The 18,495-nt window shown below is 42.1% G+C and overlaps 2 protein-coding genes across 2 annotated transcripts; one reads left to right on the top strand and one right to left on the bottom strand.

The window, feature by feature from the left end:
• Window positions 1-1,457: 1,457 nt before the first annotated feature.
• Window positions 1,458-11,678, bottom strand: LOC129510925 (keratin-associated protein 9-1-like). The gene is made up of 3 exons (XM_055327275.1): window positions 11,049-11,678; window positions 6,716-6,726; window positions 1,458-2,474 (listed from the first exon to the last, which is right to left on the bottom strand). Exons 1-3 carry the CDS (start codon window positions 11,611-11,613, stop codon window positions 1,911-1,913), a joined length of 1,140 nt encoding a protein of 379 aa, XP_055183250.1. The 5' UTR covers window positions 11,614-11,678; the 3' UTR covers window positions 1,458-1,910.
• Window positions 11,679-17,062: 5,384 nt separating this feature from the next.
• On the top strand, window positions 17,063-18,086 carry LOC129504498 (keratin-associated protein 9-2-like). The gene has a single exon (XM_055317226.1). The coding sequence runs from the start codon at window positions 17,134-17,136 to the stop codon at window positions 17,590-17,592; it is 459 nt and encodes a 152-aa protein (XP_055173201.1). The 5' UTR covers window positions 17,063-17,133; the 3' UTR covers window positions 17,593-18,086.
• Window positions 18,087-18,495: the final 409 nt, after the last annotated feature.

Raw genomic sequence — 18,495 nt, 5'->3', positions numbered from 1 at the left:
CCACAAGAGAGTATCTATCCCTTGAGGGGCTCTAGATGAGTCTGGGATAACATACCACATCTCTCTCCTCAGTCGCTCCAGTACTTACCCTGGAGACCATTAACAAAACCACAGTGGCATGAAACACAGAGGCTTTGCATGGAACCAACAGCATTCGCTCTGTCTCACTGTGGGTGTCTCTGTTGAATGTACTGTTTGTCAGTAGCAGACATTGATGTCAAGCGCTTAGTAAGTTAACAACCCTCCTGAAAATGAACCATACTACATTGAAGCGAGCTGGTTTAAAGTTGGGAAGCATGCCATAGGGTCTATATTTTGCAGGAAATACTTAATTCCTTTTTGCTCTTAAAAAGTATTCAGGGGGATCCCTGGGTGGCGCAGCGGTTTGGCGCCTGCCTTTGGCCCAGGGCGCCATCCTGGAGACCCGGGATCGGATCCCACGTCGGGCTCCCGGTGCATGAGCCTGCTTCTCCCTCTGCCTGTGTCTCTGCCTCTCTCTGTCTCTGTCTCTGTCTCTCTCTCTCTCTCTCTCTCTCTGTGACTATCATAAATAAATTTTTAAAAAATTAAAAAAAATCTTTTAAAAAAAAGTATTCTGGGGACAGATGACATACAAGAATTTGATTTATATGATCCTGAAGAACAAATCCTGATAAATGAACCCCTCTCTTATGAGGACACAATGGATGCTCAAAATTATTTGATGCAGATCAATTACATGAGGGGCTGGTCAGACCCTGAGACAAGGAAAGTTTCCCTGCATTCATGAGCACTCTTAAATGAACCACTGCTGCCTGACTGAAACAGCTGCTGCTCACTGAGATGTGGGATGTTGATTTGGGAAGAACTTGGCAAATACAAATACAAATATAGATAGATAGATGATAGATAGATAGATAGATAGATAGATATAGAGATATATGTATGTATATATATATATATAATCTGTGTATATATATATGGGATTATTCTTCTATTGCTAAGGATAAATTCAAGTGCACATCTTGCTAGTACTCAGTCCCGTTTCATCTCTACTTGTCCTGATATGTAAATGTACATGCCCTTGACAGGAGTAGAAAACCCAGTTTTTGTTCTGAGGTTGTCCATTTTTACCAACACAACATCGCACAATGAAATTTTCTCATCTGAAAATGGAGAATCTAACTTGAGGGATGCTACCATAGGGCTCAGAATGGATAATGCCCAGGGTATTTCCTGAGCGGTCTGCAGATGGGAATGTGAGCGTCCTTCAGTCAGGGCAGGAGATACAGCCTGGCATCTGAGTCTGTCCCTGTCAGCTCTGTGACATGACGCTGTGGGATTTCCTCATCTACAAATGAAGATACAAATTTATGGAGACTATATGGGGCTCCAAAAGGATAACACATTTGGCATGGGACCTGCGTAAACATCGTTATGTTGAGTATGTGGAACAAGGACATGAAAACCAAAGAGGATGCAGAATGGTACAGAGTTTATTAAGAAATATAGGTGAGATCCCTGCATCTAGGGAGACATTCAAAAGGATCATGACAAGAAGAAATAAGCATACAAGAACCATGAGTACACTAAGAAAGAAAACATAGGTGTTATTCTGTATGTTGGTAAATTGAACACCAATAAAAATTAATTTATAAAAAAAAAAGAAAACATACTTGTACAGATAAGGTACTTAGGATGAAGATCTTGACTATGGAGTCAAAGCAGAGATCTTGACTCTGTATCAGGATTCATGAAACTGGCAGGGGGCTCACAAGACATAAGGAAGAAGAGAATCAGGGAGAAAGGGTACACACTTCATCAAGCTGATTCACAAGCTTGTAAACAGGCAGATGAGTAACAGAAATGCTGGTGATTGCATGCTGGCTTTCAGCAACATTTGGTAGTGTCTTTGTTTCCCAAATGGCTAATCAGTATTGTGTATAGATGGTGGTTCTTGGTGAGGTAATCAGTAACAATAAGGCTGGCAGCATCTGGACACACAGCATCTGGATGGCAGCATCAGTTGGTCCTACAGTAGGTGGTGTGGCAACAATTTGGCTGACAACAAGGCTAACAGCAGCTGGATCCGCAGCCCAGGGATAGGCACCCAGGCAAGCAGCAGTAAGTGGGCTGGTAGCAGGTTCTCCTACAGTACACAGGGGTACAGCAGGCGGTTGGCAGCAACTGGACCCACAGCAGCATTGTCCACAGCCACTGGACCCACAGCAGCTGGGCTGGCAGCAGCTGGACACACAGCATGTGGGCTTGCAGCACGTGGTCCTGCAGCAGGTGGTCCTGCAGCATGTAGGCTGGCAGCAAGGGGAGCAACACGAGTTGGTCATGGTGTCAGGAAGGGGGAAAGGGCGGCTTCTGTTCCAAGATAAGATTCTCAAATTCTGACTGATGTCTCCTTCTGTTCTGGGCTCTTTTATGCACTGGATCCCCAAATTTGGACCTATGGGCATGACTTCCTTGTTGTTTACATTGTTTTCCTAATAATTTGGGAATTGTAAAAGAGGAAATTGTTTCCCTAATGTTATGAATCTTTAGAAAATAGATGCTTAATATGTTTCTTATTTGAGAATAACTCACAGAAGTATTTTCAGATGAAAGGAAGATGGTCACATCAGTAGCATTTTTCCTGCTTCAACAATAATCTCATCATGTGACTTAGTTCCCACTGGCCTGGGGTGTGTTTGGAGGGGTCAGAGCAGTGGTACCTCCCCAGCTTTATTTGTTAGGCTGCATGTAGATTGGAGATATCTCTGAGGTGAGGGGCATGATACTGATATGTTCAGAGGGACAAATTGAATCCATGCCTGAGCCCAAGTTTGTTTCTCCAGAAAAGCCTGATTCAGAGCTTCCGCAGACATCTGTCTCTCCTAGCACCCTACCCTACTTGTGTATCCCAGTTCCCTTAAAGACCCTTGGGTGGAATATGTCTGGCATCATCTCTTCCATATCACAGGATAGAATCAATCAATGTGTAGAAACAGCAGCAATACACAGGGACTAAGCAATCATCAGTTAATGTATTTCCTGTGTGACCATTACTCTTGATTTACCCTGGAATAAGGGTTTTCCCCAGATATGGGACTTCAGTAATGGAACTGGGGTAGTTGACAGATCAGGATGAGTTGGAGACTTTAGACCTAACCTTGTGAACCAGCAGAATATGTGAATTCATGTCACTGACAACACATTTATAGTTTATTTTTTTATTTTTCTTTTTTTAATTTAAATTCAATTTACCAACTTTTTGTATTTTTTTCTTATTTGCTAACATTTAACATGGGAATTGGATTAGTTAAGGTGATATCTGATTTATCTTTTGGATCTAACATGTTTAAATGTTTTTAGATATACCATTCATTTAAAAAGTATGCAAATTATTAATTTCTAACTTGATGGGTTATCATAAAATGAACACATCCATGTTAATATAACCAGGATAAGGAATAGAAATAAGGAGTAGATTGCTCACAGAATTGCTTGATCAAAATACTTATTTCATTTCTATCTCACATGCAGGTCAACCCTTGGATTTTTCTGGAAATTTTGTATTTCCCTCCCATTATGGATGGGCCAAGTTGAAGGCAGATACCTTCTTTAAGAGATCACAATTCTCATATTTTCAATTTTTACCACATAACACATTAATCCATCGTGCTTATTTTTAATAAAGAGGCTTTTCTTCTCCCTTTCTTCTTCCTGTGATAATCTTGTATTTTGTCTGTTTTGTTAAATTCTGCATCCCTCACTCAACATAAACTACATTTCAAATTTAGAAATTATAAGCTGACATGTTCTCATTCTCCCTCCCATACTGTAGAAAAAGGATAACAATATGTGGAAACAATAGTCATTCATATGTCATTGATCAAAAAATTTCTCCCCTTGATCTTTTTGGTGGCATTATAGATAAGCAAGTGCCAAGGTTAACCTCATAGATAAGTGCTTTCTAGTAATGTTTTGCAATGGTCCACAGAACATGAACTGTTCTGATTGGCTAGAGAATGGAGTCAGAAAGGCTCAGAGAAATTTACATGGTAGATTGGATTTATTTCTTGTCAGAGGGCCCACAAACTGATCATATTCCCTGGAAGGTCCCAAAGGACATTCCATCACAAAGGCAGTAAATCATGTGCGTCATTAAAAAGAACAGTGGTGGTAATCCTCTATTGCCAGGGTTGATGGAATAAGATGATGATAGAGAACTGGGAAATGGGGTGCCAGAAGAACAGAGTCAGGGTAGAAGTAATTACCAAAATAGGAAGAAATGTCAACCAGCCATCCTTGACTCACAGAGATCTGACCAATAGACTATCGCTTCCTTAAGGGTGAGGTAATTGTGCATCCAACACAGTACCAGTATTACCCTGGCACTGCCATAAACATTGGAAAAGATTCAACAATAGTGAATCAGAAGCTGATGTCAGACACTTCAATAGAAAATTATGACCTCCCATTCAATTTCCTGACCTGAGTCAGTTCTCCAACGTAGAACTCTTCAAATAAAGGAGAGGTTTAGTCTTCTTGAGAAAGATTCTGCAACAGTGAAATGTGTGTGTGTGTGTGTGTGCATGTGTGTGTAGCATGTTTTTCCCCAATCCTTCCACAAAGGATTTATAATCATATGTCCGAGTAACTATACACTAGGGAAAGGTGAAAACCCAAATATTTCCAAAGGTGTTTGATGCAGAGCTTGTGCTGACTCTGATACCAGGAGTCCTTCTATTAAAGTGCATGCATATGGAGGCCAGGTAATAAATGGAGTTCTGGTTCATGTCTATCTCATGTGGGTCTAATTGGTATTAAGGTCCACTTTATACTCATTTCCATGCTACTTATACGTAGTGAGTAGCAGAATCCTTCCATTGTGTGTTAGTTTGGTCCTCCAGGAATCAGACACTGAAACAGCATTAAGAATGTAAAAAGTTAAAAAAAAAAAAAGAATGTAAAAAGTTTACTAGGAAATAATGCGAATGAAAGATTTAAAAGGGGGAGTAAGGGCAGCCCAGGTGGCTCAGCGGTTTAGCAGAGTGATTTTTTTTTTATTTTTTTTATTCATTTATGATAGTCACAGAGAGAGAGGGGGCAGAGACATACGCAGAGGGAGAAGCAGGCTCCATGCACCGGGAGCCCGATGTGGGATTCGATCCTGGGTCTCCAGGATCGCGCCCTGGGCCAAAGGCAGGCGCCAAACCGCTGCGCCACCCAGGGATCCCTGGCTCAGCGGTTTAGCACCACCTTCAGCCCAGGGCCTGATCCTGGAGACACAGGATCGAGCCCCACGTCGGGCTCCCTGCATGGAGCCTGCTTCTCCCTCTGCCTGTGTCTCTGCCTCTCTCTCTCTCTCTCTCTCTCTCTAATGAATAAATAAAATCTTTAAAAAGGTGGGGGAGTAAGGGAGAGTAGGTGGCAAAAACCTACAAACTGCAATGTAGGTATGACATCTTTCCCAAAAATGTATGAAATAGACAGCATTAGGCAAGGAGAACATAAGCCTACCATGCGGGCTTGACAAAACATTGGTCAACCCAATGGAGATATCCAGAGCAAAGACGGCCATCAGTAAGTTCCCATGTTGGGAAGAAGATGCTAGGCCCTAGTACTTTTATGGTGTGTGATTATGAGCCATGGGTTTACAGAAAAAACATGCCCTTAGCTCTAAAGGTGATGAAGATCCTGAAGTTGCTAACAGTTGGAATCTATCAGCTACCTGCACTCTTTACAACAGAAGTGCAGATATCTCCAGACATATGAAGTAAAAGCCACAATAGAAACAAAGACCGAATAAGAGACCCTAAACACTCCTCTCTTCCTAACCAATGTATTAACCAGAAGCAGTAGTAATTCATGTGGACCAGCAGAATTTAGTGCTCCCTCAAAGACTTAAAGAATGCAGGTATGGTAGTTCCCAGCAAACTTCATTTGATTGCCAAACTGGCTCCTCCAAAAACCTAATGGATCATGGTATATAATTATGGAATATCTTAAACTTAAATCAATTGATAGACCCATTAACAGCTATAACATTTCAGTACCATTTAAGTTTAAAGGCCGTAGAAAGAAGAAATACTCCCAGTGAGCATAACCATGAGTACACATGGTCATAAGTTTCTTTTGTAGAAAAAGTGGCCTATTCCATCCTAAAGCAACAGAAAACCCATTCTTGGGCAGCCCTGGTGGCCCAGCAGTTTAGCGCCACCTTCAGCCGGATGATCCTGGAGACCTGAGATCGAGCCCCATGTCGGGCTCCCTGGATGGAGCCTGCTTCTCCCTCTGCCTGTGTCTCTGCCTCTCTCTTTCTCTCTGTGTCTTCATGAATAAATAAATAAAACCTTTATTAAAAAAAAAGAATACCCATTCTTCTCCAGTGCACATGGAACATCCTCCAGAATAGATCACATACTGCGTCACAAATCAGGTCTCAACTGATACCAAAAGACTGGGATTATTCCCTGCATATTTTCATGCTTTGAATTTTGAACTTAATCATAAGAGGAAATTTGGAAGAAAGTCAAATACTTGGAGGTTAAAGAGCATCTTACTAAAGAATGAATGGGTCAACCAGGAAATTAAGAATTAAAAAAAATCATGGAAGCAAATGAAAATGAAAACACAACAGTTCAGAACATTTGGGATGTAACAAAGATGGTCCTAAGATGGAAGTATATAGCAATAGAGGCCTTTCTCAATAAATAAGTCTCAAAACACAAGCTAACCTTACATCTAAAGGATCTGGAAAAAGAATTGCAAATAAAGGCTAAACCTAGCAGAAGAGAAATAATAAAGATTAGATCAGAAATCAATGAAATTGAAACCAAATAACAGTGGAACAATCAATGACGCTAGGTTCTTTGAAAGAATTAATAAAATTGATAAACCGCTAGCCTGCCTTATGAAGAAGAAAGAGGAGGAGGAGGAGGAAGAAGAAGAGGAGGAGAAAAAGAAAGAAAAGAAAGAAAAGAAAAGAAAAGAAAAGAAAAGAAGCCCCAAATAAATAAAATCACAAATGAAAGAGGATAGATCACAATCAACACTCAAGAAATACAAACAATTATAAGAACATATTATGAGCAACTATATGCCAACAAATTGGGCAATCTGGAAGAAATGGATGCATTCCTAGAAACATATAAACTACCAAAATAGAAAACCTGAACAGACCCATAGCCAGCAAGGAAATTGAAGCAGTAATCAAAAGACTCTGAACAAACAAGAGTTCAGAACCAGAACAAACAAGAGTTCAGTCTTCCCAGGGGAATTCAACCAAACATTTAATGAAGAATGAATACCTATTCTTCTAAAGCTGTTTCAAAAAGTAGAAACAGAAGGAAAACTTCTAAACTCATTCTATGAGACCAATATTACCTTGATCCCAAAACTAGGCAAAGACCCATTAAAAAGGAAAATTACAGAGCAGTATCCCTGATGAACATGGATGCCAATATTCTCACCAAAATACTAACCAATAGGATCCAATAGTACATTAAGAGGATTATTTACCACAACCAAATGGGATTTATCCCTGGGATGCAAGAATGGTTCAACATCTACAAATCAATCAATGTGATAAATCACATTAATAAAAGAAAGGACAAGAATCATATGACCCTCTCAATTGATGCAGAAAAAGCATTTGACAAAGTGCAGCTTACTTCCTTAATTAAAACTCTCCACAGTGTAGGGATGGAGGGAACATACCCCAATATCATAAAAAACATTTATGAAGATCCCATAGCAAATCTCATTCTCAATTGGGAAAAACAAATGTCTATACGAGGGACATTTCAGCCAGAGGACATGATCTAATGAAAAACTGTCACCTAGTCATTTTGGACTCCTCATGTTAGTAGACCAGCATGTAGAGAAAAGGGTCACTGTTTGGTGATGGATAATTATCATAAAAAGGTAGACTGCAGAGAGAAAGGTATCTGGAACACAGGAGATTTCACTGGAATATCTATGGGTCTGTCCATCTGTGTATCAGTAATCAGACACTCAGATCCATTGGACAGGATTATCTGGGCTACTCCATTGGGACATTATCCAAAATAATAGAAATATCCAAAATAATAGAAGCATTGGCTAAGATAAAGGAAATATAGGACTACTAGCAAAAGATGGAGACGATGAGTATTCGTTGCACACTACTACAGTGCCAGTAGCTGCCGCTTCTTCCATTAGACTTCCTGTTATACACCCCTTTATTTTCCTCCCCACCTTCTTCTCTGCCAACATTCCTCTCTTATTTCCTTCCTTCTTTCCTTTCTTCATTCCCTCCTTCCTATGATTTCTTCTTCTCTATAGTTCTCTTTTTCTCCTTCCTTCTCCTCCTCCTTCTTTTCCTTATTCATCTTTTTCTAGAAATTGTGGGTCTCCACCACCTTGAAAAAACAGAGATTACTCTGAGAGGAACAAAGATGATGTATTCATTGTAGATGATATATTCAATACCTCACTTCTATGTGCTGAGTATTAGTGTCTTTTCAAATGCATCTGCTGACAACTTAATCCCCAATGAGATGACATTTAGAGATGGGATCTTTAAGAGGTAATTATATTTGGAAGAGGTTATGAGGATGAACCCCCTATAATAGGATTGATGTTCTTATAATAAGAGACAGAGACCAAAGTTCTCTTACTTTCTCTCTGCCACTTGAAGATACAACCAAAACACAGCCATCAGCAAACCAGGAAGAGGATTCAAGCAGACACTTAAACTGCCAGCACCTTGATCTTTGACTTCCCAGCCTCCAGAACTGTGGCATATAAATTTTATTGTGTGAGCCACCCAGTCTGTGGACGTTCATTATAGCACCCTAAACTGTCTGACACAACAAATCACATATCTTGGATCTCAGTGTGCTCAGGCCAGCTTCCAATAGCCATATGTACATCTCTGTGTCTAAGGATTCTCTTCATGCAACAGCAGAAAGTCATTCAGTCTATGCATGTAATACTGAGAAAAACACACAACCAATGATTCTGGAGAGTTGTCCATAAAGATTCCAGCTCCATTTCATCAAGTAGGATAGTTCTAAAGTGTATTTTTTTACACTGTTTCTGATCATTTTCCATCAGGCTTAAGCTTCAGTTGCAGACAGTGATGCTAGATTCATATACATTTTTACCTGTCTCATTTCTTCAATTCTCTGCGAGTTTGCTATGCACATCCTAAAAAAATGTCCACTTGGTTCTTTTTCTTGAGATAGTGTTTCTGAGGAAACAAACTATGAATTCACCTCTCTGGATCTTAATTTCTTCTTTTCTAAAATGGGAATATTTATATTTCCTTGAAACTTTCTTCAGAATTAAAGGTAATGTATATGAAGCATTTGGTCCCTACCTAGCAACCCAGGTCAGATCCATTCCTCACCTCTGAATGCAAACCCCCATCTCTGAATGACCAGCAGGAGGCACAACTGGTCTTGGCAGCCTGTCCAGAGCCTCCCATAGAGCTAGTCTCCAATGTTGGCGCGTGCCCCAGGCAGGAACCTTCCTAGCTCATCAGAGGTCCCTCCACTGCTCCAGGAGGTGACCCAGAGCCTAGGTCTCCTCTTCCTCTCAGAGCCCAAATCAGGCCTCACATCCTTGAGCACCCAGGCAGCATTGTTAATATGTTGAGGACTGGAAGCACCAGCCTTCTATCTATGGCGGCTCCTAATGAATGCCCATCGTTTTGTTTTGTTTTGTTTTGTTTCTCCTCTTTCTTCTTCCTCACATTCGTCTCACCCCCCTGGAACATGATCTTAATTCACCTCAAGTTCTTCATAGTTGGCCTCAGAAAATACAAGCGGTTGTTTAGTTTCTTGGATGGTTCATAGGTCATGTGTTACTCAAAGTCATACATGCCCATTACATAGTCTCTGAGTCTTCAACTTTGTCTTAACCTGAATTTCTTAATAGCATTTTGGTGAGCAATTTCCATAACTTTAGGGGAATACAATATATAGTCCACTTTTTATTGCAGAGAATTATTTATTTTCTTATTATATTGAGAGAGATTTAGTAGAAGGAGACTATTCAGAATTGGATTTACACAATACAGAGAAAGTCAGTTTAGATAAGAGTCTCTCTTGTGAGGACACAGTGGATGCTAACTATTTCATGAGGATGAATTGCATGTGTGACTGAACATGTGGAAACAGGAAAGGCTATGTGTTTTCTTGAGAGCTCCAAAAGGCAGCTCCCACCTGCCCTTCCATGTATATACTGCTTGCTGTGTTGTGAGAAACTGATTTTTGAACAGTTTCCGCATATATGAGGGATTGTTTCTTCCATTTGTAAAGAATAAATACATTTGCATAGCTTACTAGTGTTCAGTACTAAATATTATTGCTACTTCTATTGACATGTCAATGTAGTTGTCTTTGAGCAGGAACAAATGATCCAATCCTGTATCTAAGTTTATCATTATTAACTACATTAAATTACACAGTGAAATATTATCACTTTAAAATGTAGAATATAATTCATGACAGGCTGTTGTGTAGCTCAGGTCAGATAATGCATATTGTACCCAATATGTACATAAGTTCCTATATTGGGAATATTGTACAGTAAAACAAAACACAATATAGGGTGAATTATGATATAGCCTTTATTAAGAAACATATAAGTAAGATACTTGCATCTAAAGATGAAAGCAGGAGAAAGAACCATGAGCACATTGAAAAATATATATAATTATGAAGGTTATTAATCAGTTGCAGGAACCTATGAAAAAGTTTTGGAGACTTATTTTCCTAACCTACTTAGAGGGAACAGATGATCCTGATTTCAGAAACCAAGACGACAATTTAGTATCAAGGATTTATGAAACTGACACAAGATCCACATACTTGAAAGGAAGAGAATTGGAGGAAGTCCTCTGTACAACATCAAACTGATTCACAAGCTTATAAAAACACATATGAAAAAAAAATCTCATGGTTGCATGGTGACTTTCAGCAAAATCAAGCAAGGAAATTTGTCCTAAATGGCAAGTCAGTTAACAGGAAGGTGTTGTGTGCAAATGGTGTTTCTTTGGTCAGGTGATGAGCAACAGGAAGGCTAACAGCAGCTGGATCCACAGCCTTGGGCTAAGCACCCGGGCAGGCAGCAGCAGGTGGGCTGGTAGCAGGTTCTCCTGCAGAAAATGGGGGTGCAGCAAGCTGGCTGGGAGCAGGGTGTGCAGCAGCAACTGGGGCGGCAGCAAGGCTGGCAGCAGCTGGACCCGCAGCCACTGGACCCACAGCAGCTGGGCTGGCAGCAGCTGGACACACAGCATGTGGGTTTGCAGCAGGTGGTCCTACAGTAGGTGGTTTGACAGCAAGTTGGGCGGCAGCAGCAAGGCTGGCAGCAGCTGGACCCCCAGCCACTGGACCCACAGCAGCTGGGCTGGCAGCAGCTGGACACACAGCATGTGGGATTGCAGCAGGTGGTCCTGCAGCAGGTGGTTTGACAGCACGTTGGGCGGCAGCAGCAAGGCTGGCAGCAGCTGGACCCGCTGCCACTGGACCCACAGCAGCTGGGCTGGCAGCAGCTGGACACACAGCATGTGGGCTTGCAGCACGTGGTCCTGAAGCAGGTGGTCCTGCAACACGTAGGCTGGCAGCAAGAGGTGCAACACGAGTTGGTCATGGTGTCACGAATTGGGGGGTTGGCTTCATTTCAGAGGTAAGATTCTCAGATTCTGACTGATGTCTCCTTCTGTTTGGGGGCTTTTATGCACTGAACTCCCCAATGTGGACCAAAGGGCAGGACTTTCCTTTTTTGTTGTTTATGCTTTTGTTTTTGTTTTTGTTTTTTTATAGTCACTGAAGAATTTTCAAGGAAGAAGTTGTTCCCCTAGTGTTTTGAAGGTTCTGTAATTTAGTGTTTGATCATTTCCTTAATTGAGAATACTATTTAGGAACCTTTTCTAGAAATGAGAAAATCAAGAATCATCACCAGCTACATTCTGTTATTTGGCATCATCTAATCATGTGATAGTTTTGGCTGTCTTGGCAAAGGTCAGAACAATTGTTCCTTGTCTGCTATTCCTTTGACCATAGTGAGATTAGGAAGTGCCTTTATTTCTCCTCTGATCTTTATTATTCCCTTCCTTATTGTACCTTATTGTAACTTTGGGCTTTGTTCATTTTTCAAGTTCCTTGAGATGAAAAATTGGTTGTTTACTTGAGATTTTTCTTGTTTCATGATGTAGACATTTATCACTTTTAACTTCCCTCTAAGAACTGCTTTTGCTGCATCACGTAATTTTTGGTATGTTGTATTTCCATTTCCATTTGTCTCAATGTATTTTTTTATTTCACTTTTGAATCGTTCTTTGACCCATTGGTTGTTCATTGCACTGTTGTTTAATTTTCATATATTTGTGAATTTTGCAGGTTTTTTCTAATTGACTTATGGATTCATACTATTGCTGCCACAAAAGACGCCTGATATATTTTAATCTTATTAAATTTATTAAGACTTATTTTGTGGCCTAACATATGATCTATTCTGGAAGTTTACCATGTGCATATGAGAAGAATATGTATTCTGTTGTTTTTGAATGGAATGTTCTGTATATGTCTCTTAATTCCCTCTATTGTAATATATTGTTTAAGACCCATGCATGTTTTGATTTTCTGTCTGGATGATCTATACATTGGAGACAATAGAGTATTAAAAGATCTCTATTATTATTGTATTGTTATATGTTGTTCTCCTTAGGTCTATTACTGTTCACTTTATATATTTAGGCGCTCCTATAATATAAACATTCTCACAGAGAAATAACATGAACAATCCACCTCATGGTATTATTTCAATAAAAATGTATAGATAAATAAATAAAGTCAAAAGACTTGTACAATAGAATTCATACAAAATTTTGATATTTGTAATAATTTCAAAAGTCCCAAACAGCAACAACCCACTTATATATTAATGGTAGATAGACAAATATATCATTTGTATACATTGGGAAACTATAAAGAAAAGGGATGAATGAAGTGCCTGCGTAAGTCTCACATTCATGATATAAAGTGAAAGTAGCCAATTCTAAAAGCATCTGAAATGAACTATTAACATACACAATGTGTGAGTCACTAAAATACATACATACCTTTGGGAATAATAAGGATTATAATTTGAAGGGGATTAAATTAAGTTCTTTTTGTTAACCTGGTAATAGCGACATGGGGGTTCACTCGGTGATATTCTATCAGATTTGAAATTATTGATTTTAATGTATTATAATTTATAAAAAGGAGCACTATCACCAAGACTACCCCTTCAATTAAAAATAGGAGAAAACAGGAGTAACCTAGGGGGCAAGATGGCGGAAGAGCAGGGTCCCCAAATCACCTGTCCCCACCGAAATACCTAGATAACCTTCAAACCATCCTGAAAATCTACGAATTCGGCCTGAGATCTAAAGAGAGACCAGCTGGAATGCTACAGTGAGAAGAGTCCGCGCTTCTATCAAGGTAGGAAGACGGGGAAAAAGAAATAAAGGAACAAAAGGCCTCCGAGGGGGAGGGGCCCCGCGAGGAGCCGGGCTGAGGCCGGGGCGAGTGTCCCCAGGACAGGAGAGCCCCGTCCCGGAGAAGCAGGAGCTGCACCAACCTTCCCGGGCGGAAAGGGGCTCGCAGGGAGTTGGAGCAGGACCCAGGAGGGCGGGGATGCCCTCGGGCTCCCGGGGACACTAACAGGCACCTGCGCCCCGGGAGAGTGCACCGAGCTCCCTAAGGGCTGCAGCGCGCACGGAGGGACCGACCGACCAGAGCAGCTCGGAGGGGCTCCGGAGCGGCTCCGGGGAGGGAGCTGCAGGGCGGGAGCGCGAATCCAACAGCGCAGGCCCCGGAGCACAGGACGCCGGGACACAGCCCAGGATCCGGCCTCCCCCTGGGACAGGCAGAGGCCGGGAGGGCCCAGGACAGCGAGGACGCTCCTGCCCCGAGCTGAGCAGATCAGCGGCCCCGCCCCGGAGCCTCCAGGCCGTGCAGACGGAGAACCGAGAGCCCCGAGCCCCGTAGTTCCTGCAGAGGCTGAATCCAGGCTTCCAGAGTTGCCATAGCAACTGCTGCTGTTCCTCCTGGGGCCCCACGGGGTAAACAACCCCCGCTGAGCCCTGCAGCAGGCAGGGGCAGAGCAGCTCCCCCAAGTGCTAACACCTGAAAATCAGCACAGCAGGCCCCTCCCCCAGAAGACCAGCTGGACGGACCAGTGATACTCCCCCGTGTTCCAATACAACTTGTTTTTGGCCACTCTGCACTGAGCAAAATGACTAGAAGGAAAACCTCACCTCAAAAGAAAGAATCAGAAACAGCCCTCGCTCCCACAGAGTTACAAAATCTGGATTACACTTCAATGTCAGAAAGCCAATTCAGAAGCACTATTCTACAGCTACTGGTGGCTCTAGAAAAAAGCATTAAGGACTCACGAGACTTCATGACCGCAGAATTTAGATCCAATCAGGCAGAAATTAAAAATCAATTGAATGAGATGCAATCCAAACTAGAAGTCCTAACGACGAGGGTTAACGAGGTGGAAGAACGAGTGAGTGACATAGAAGACAAGTTAATGGCAAAGAGGGAAACTGAGGAAAAAAGAGACAATCAATTAAGGGACCATGAAGACAGATTAAGGCAAATAAATGACAATCTGAGGAAGAAAAACCTACGTTTAATTGGAGTTCCCGAGGGCGCCGAAAGGGACAGAGGGCCAGAATATGTATTTGAACAAATCCTAGCTGAAAACTTTCCCAATCTGGGAAGGGAAACAGGCATTCAGATCCAGGAAATAGAGAGATCCCCCCCTAAAATCAATAAAAACCGTTCAACACCTCGACATCTAATAGTGAAGCTTGCAAATTCCAAAGATAAAGAGAAGATCCTTAAAGCAACAAGAGACAAGAAGTCCCTGACTTTCATGGGGAGGAATATTAGGGTAACAGCAGACCTCTCCACAGAGACCTGGCAGGCCAGAAAGGGCTGGCAGGATATATTCAGGGTCCTAAATGAGAAGAACATGCAACCAAGAATACTTTATCCAGCAAGGCTCTCATTCAAAATGGAAGGAGAGATAAAGAGCTTCCAAGACAGGCAGGAACTGAAAGAATATGTGACCTCCAAACCAGCTCTGCAAGAAATTTTAAGGGGGCTCTTAAAACTCCCCTTTAAGAAGAAGTTCAAGTAACTCTGAACGTGAATGGGCTTAATGACCCCATCAAAAGGCGCAGAGTTTCAGACTGGATAAAAAAACAGGACACATCTATTTGCTGTCTACAAGAGACTCATTTTAGACAGAAGGACACCTACAACCTGAAAATAAAAGGTTGGAGAACCATTTACCATTCAAATGGTTCTCAAAATATACCCTAAAAACTACAGAACACTTCTGAAAGAAATTGAGGAAGACACAAAGAGATGGAAAAATATTCCATGCTCATGGATTGGCAGAATTAATATTGTGAAAATGTCAATGTTACCCAGGGCAATTTACACGTATAATGCAATCCCTATCAAAATACCATGGACTTTCTTCAGAGACTTAGAACAAATTATTTTAAGATTGTGTGGAATCAGAAAAGACCCCAAACAGCCAGGGGAATTTTAAAAAAAGAAAACCACATCTGGGGGCATCACAATGCCAGATTTCAGGTTGTACTACAAAGCTGTGTTCATCAAGACAGTGTGGTACTGGCACAAAAACAGACATATAGATCAATGGAACAGAACAGAGAACCCAGAAGTGGACCCTGAACTTTATGCTCAACTAATATACGATAAAGGAGGAAAGACGATCCACTGGAAGAAAGACAGTCTCTTCAATAAATGGTGCTGGGAAAATTGGACATCCACATGCAGAAGAATGAAACTGGACCACTCTCTTGCACCATACACAAAGATAAACTCAAAATAGATGAAAGATCTAAATGTGAGACAAGATTCCATCAAAATCCCAGAGAAGAACTCAGGCAACACCCTTTTTGAACTTGGCCATAGTAACCGGAGAAGGAGAAACAGTGTATGTTCTCATTCATTTTGGGAATATGAATAATAGCGAAAGGGAATGTAAGGGAAGGGAGAAGAAATGTGTGAGAAATATCAGAAAGGGAGACAGAACATAAAGACTTCTAACTCTGGGAAATGAACTAGGGGTGGTGGAGGGGGAGGAGGGTGGGGGGTGGGGGTGAATGGGTGACGGGCACTGAGGGGTACACTTGACGGGATGAGCACTGGGTGTTATTCTGTATGTTGGTAAATTGAACACCAATAAAAATTAATTTATAAATAAAAAAAATAAAAAATAAAAATAAAAATAGGAGAAAACAAAACAGTGCATACGTGAAGTAAACAAATATGTTAAAAATGAGTTAGGGTTGAGTCATGAGGTCATTGTGCTTTGCCCAAATTACCCCAGCATATCAGTGAAAGATCCATATGCTGAGAAAGCCCACAATTCTGACTAAATCAAGACCACTGGTCACACAGGTTGATAATTGCTTTTCCCAGTGTACTGTTGCAGCTTTTGCCCGCCTGCTTCGGTTCTGCCTAGCCATTTGGAAGATAGGATGCTAGACATCGTTGGGCCGAGGTCCTCGATGGAATTGGGATATGCAGATGGGGTAGGGTGCTCCAAGAAGCATATGCCATCAGGGTGTCTCCCATCAGGCTTTGTGGGGAGACTGACTTGGGCTCAGGCATGGATTCCGGTGCTCCCTGTGAACAGATAAACCTCATGTCCCCACTCCCCCAGGGACATTTCCATCTACAGACAACCCAGAGACCAGAGCTGGGGAAGAACCACTGCTGACACTCCTCAGGCCAGTGGAAACTAGAGCACATGATCCCATGGTCCCTGAAGCAAGAACAAGGCTGCTGATGTGACCACCTTCCTTCCTTCTGAGAATGTTTCTATGAGTTATTCTCAATTAAGAAGCAAATAAGCAATTATTTCCTAAGGATTCATAACATTTAGGAACAAGTTCCTCTTTTACACTTCCCTCAGTGATTATTGAAAATTATTTAAACAACAACAAGGAACGTTGTGCCCATTGGTCCAAATGTCAGGAGGTCCAGTGTATAAAAGCCCCAGAATGGAAGGAATAGGGTACAGAATCTAAAAACCACAACGCAAAACAGAAGCTCACCTTCCACCACTGACAGCATGACTGGTTCATTCTGTTCCCCTTGCTGCCAGCCTACATGCTGCAGGACCACCTGCTGCAGGACCACCTGCTGCAAGCCCACATGCTGTGTGTCCAGCTGCTGCCAGCCCAGCTGCTGTGGGTCCAGTGGCTGTGGACAAGGCTGCAGTGGGTCCAGCTGCTGCGGGTCCAGCTGCTGCCAACCTTGCTGCTGCCGCCCAACTTGCTGTCAAACCACCTGCTGTAGGACCACCTGCTGCAAGCCCACATGCTGTGTGTCCAGCTGTTGCCAGCCTTGCTGCCGCTCTAGTTGCTGCTCCACACCATGCTCCCAGCCAGCTTGCTGCAACCCTGTGTACTGCAGAAGAACCTGCTACCAACCCACCTGCTGCTGCCTGCCTGGGTGCCTAGCCCAAGGCTGTGGATCCAACTGTTGTCAGCCTTGCTGCCAACCAACCTGCTGTCAGAATAATTGCTAAAGGACCACTCTCTTGTTGTGGTGTTCAGCTGCAGCCAAACATTTTGCTGTTGGTTGCTTCACAAAGAAATACAATGTGCAAAAAATGTTTGCCATCACCCATTTCCAATCACTGTAATGTTTAAGACTCATCAGGCTATTCCAAAGAATGTGAAGTACCTTGATGAAATACATGTCCCTTCTCACTGAGTCTGTTCTTTGTCTGTAAATCATGTGTCAGCTTCCTATATAGTGATATGGATTCATCATATCTGCAATACAACACAGTGCAGATCTCACTTCCATCCCACTAAGGTGTAGAGAAAAAAATTCATGCATCATAGATAAGTATCTGCCACTAATGAAAGTTTAGGATCAAGTTTTCTATTCCATTCCTCACAGTCCTTGTACCCTCTTTTCGTCCTTGCATGAACCTTTCAAAGGCCTCCCTCCATGCAGTGTGGGGGGTGGTCTCACCTATATCTCTTAATAAACCCTGTACCATTCTATATCCCATATGGTGTCCATGTCCTTGTTCAACATTCATGACAAAATGTATGCACAGGTCCCATACTATGTGCATTATCCATTTGGAGTCTCCTATAGTCCCCCACAAATTTGTATCTCCATTTGCAGGTGAGGAGATCCTATAATGTTATGTCCCAGAGCTGACAGGGACAGAATCGGATGCCAGGCTGCATCTTCTGCCCTGGCTGAAGGGCACTCACATTCGCATCTGCAGACCAGTTAGGAAACACCCTGGGCCTGAGCTCCAGCAAGCTTCTGGGTGGAGTGTCTTCGTTGACCATGGAAATTTATTCTCCTGTACATGTGAGAGACGTCTGGGACAAAGTTAGAGATATTTGTGCCCTAAACCTCAGTGACCAGGAGCCCTGTGTGAGGGCAGCAGGCCCTGCCCCGGAGA

This window comes from Nyctereutes procyonoides, unplaced genomic scaffold (assembly GCF_905146905.1).
Source record: "Nyctereutes procyonoides isolate TBG_1078 unplaced genomic scaffold, NYPRO_anot_genome, whole genome shotgun sequence".
Taxonomy (NCBI): Eukaryota; Metazoa; Chordata; class Mammalia; order Carnivora; family Canidae; genus Nyctereutes; species Nyctereutes procyonoides.
The sequence above is the reverse complement of the archived record's forward strand: the minus strand, read 5'-3'. Positions and strand labels throughout refer to the sequence as shown.

What these genes read in the sequence shown, in the direction of transcription:
- LOC129510925 (XM_055327275.1), bottom strand. Translation starts at nt 11,613, where the DNA reads ATGACCAACTCGTGTTGCACCTCTTGCTGCCAGCCTACGTGTTGCAGG.
- LOC129504498 (XM_055317226.1), top strand. Translation starts at nt 17,134, where the DNA reads ATGACTGGTTCATTCTGTTCCCCTTGCTGCCAGCCTACATGCTGCAGG.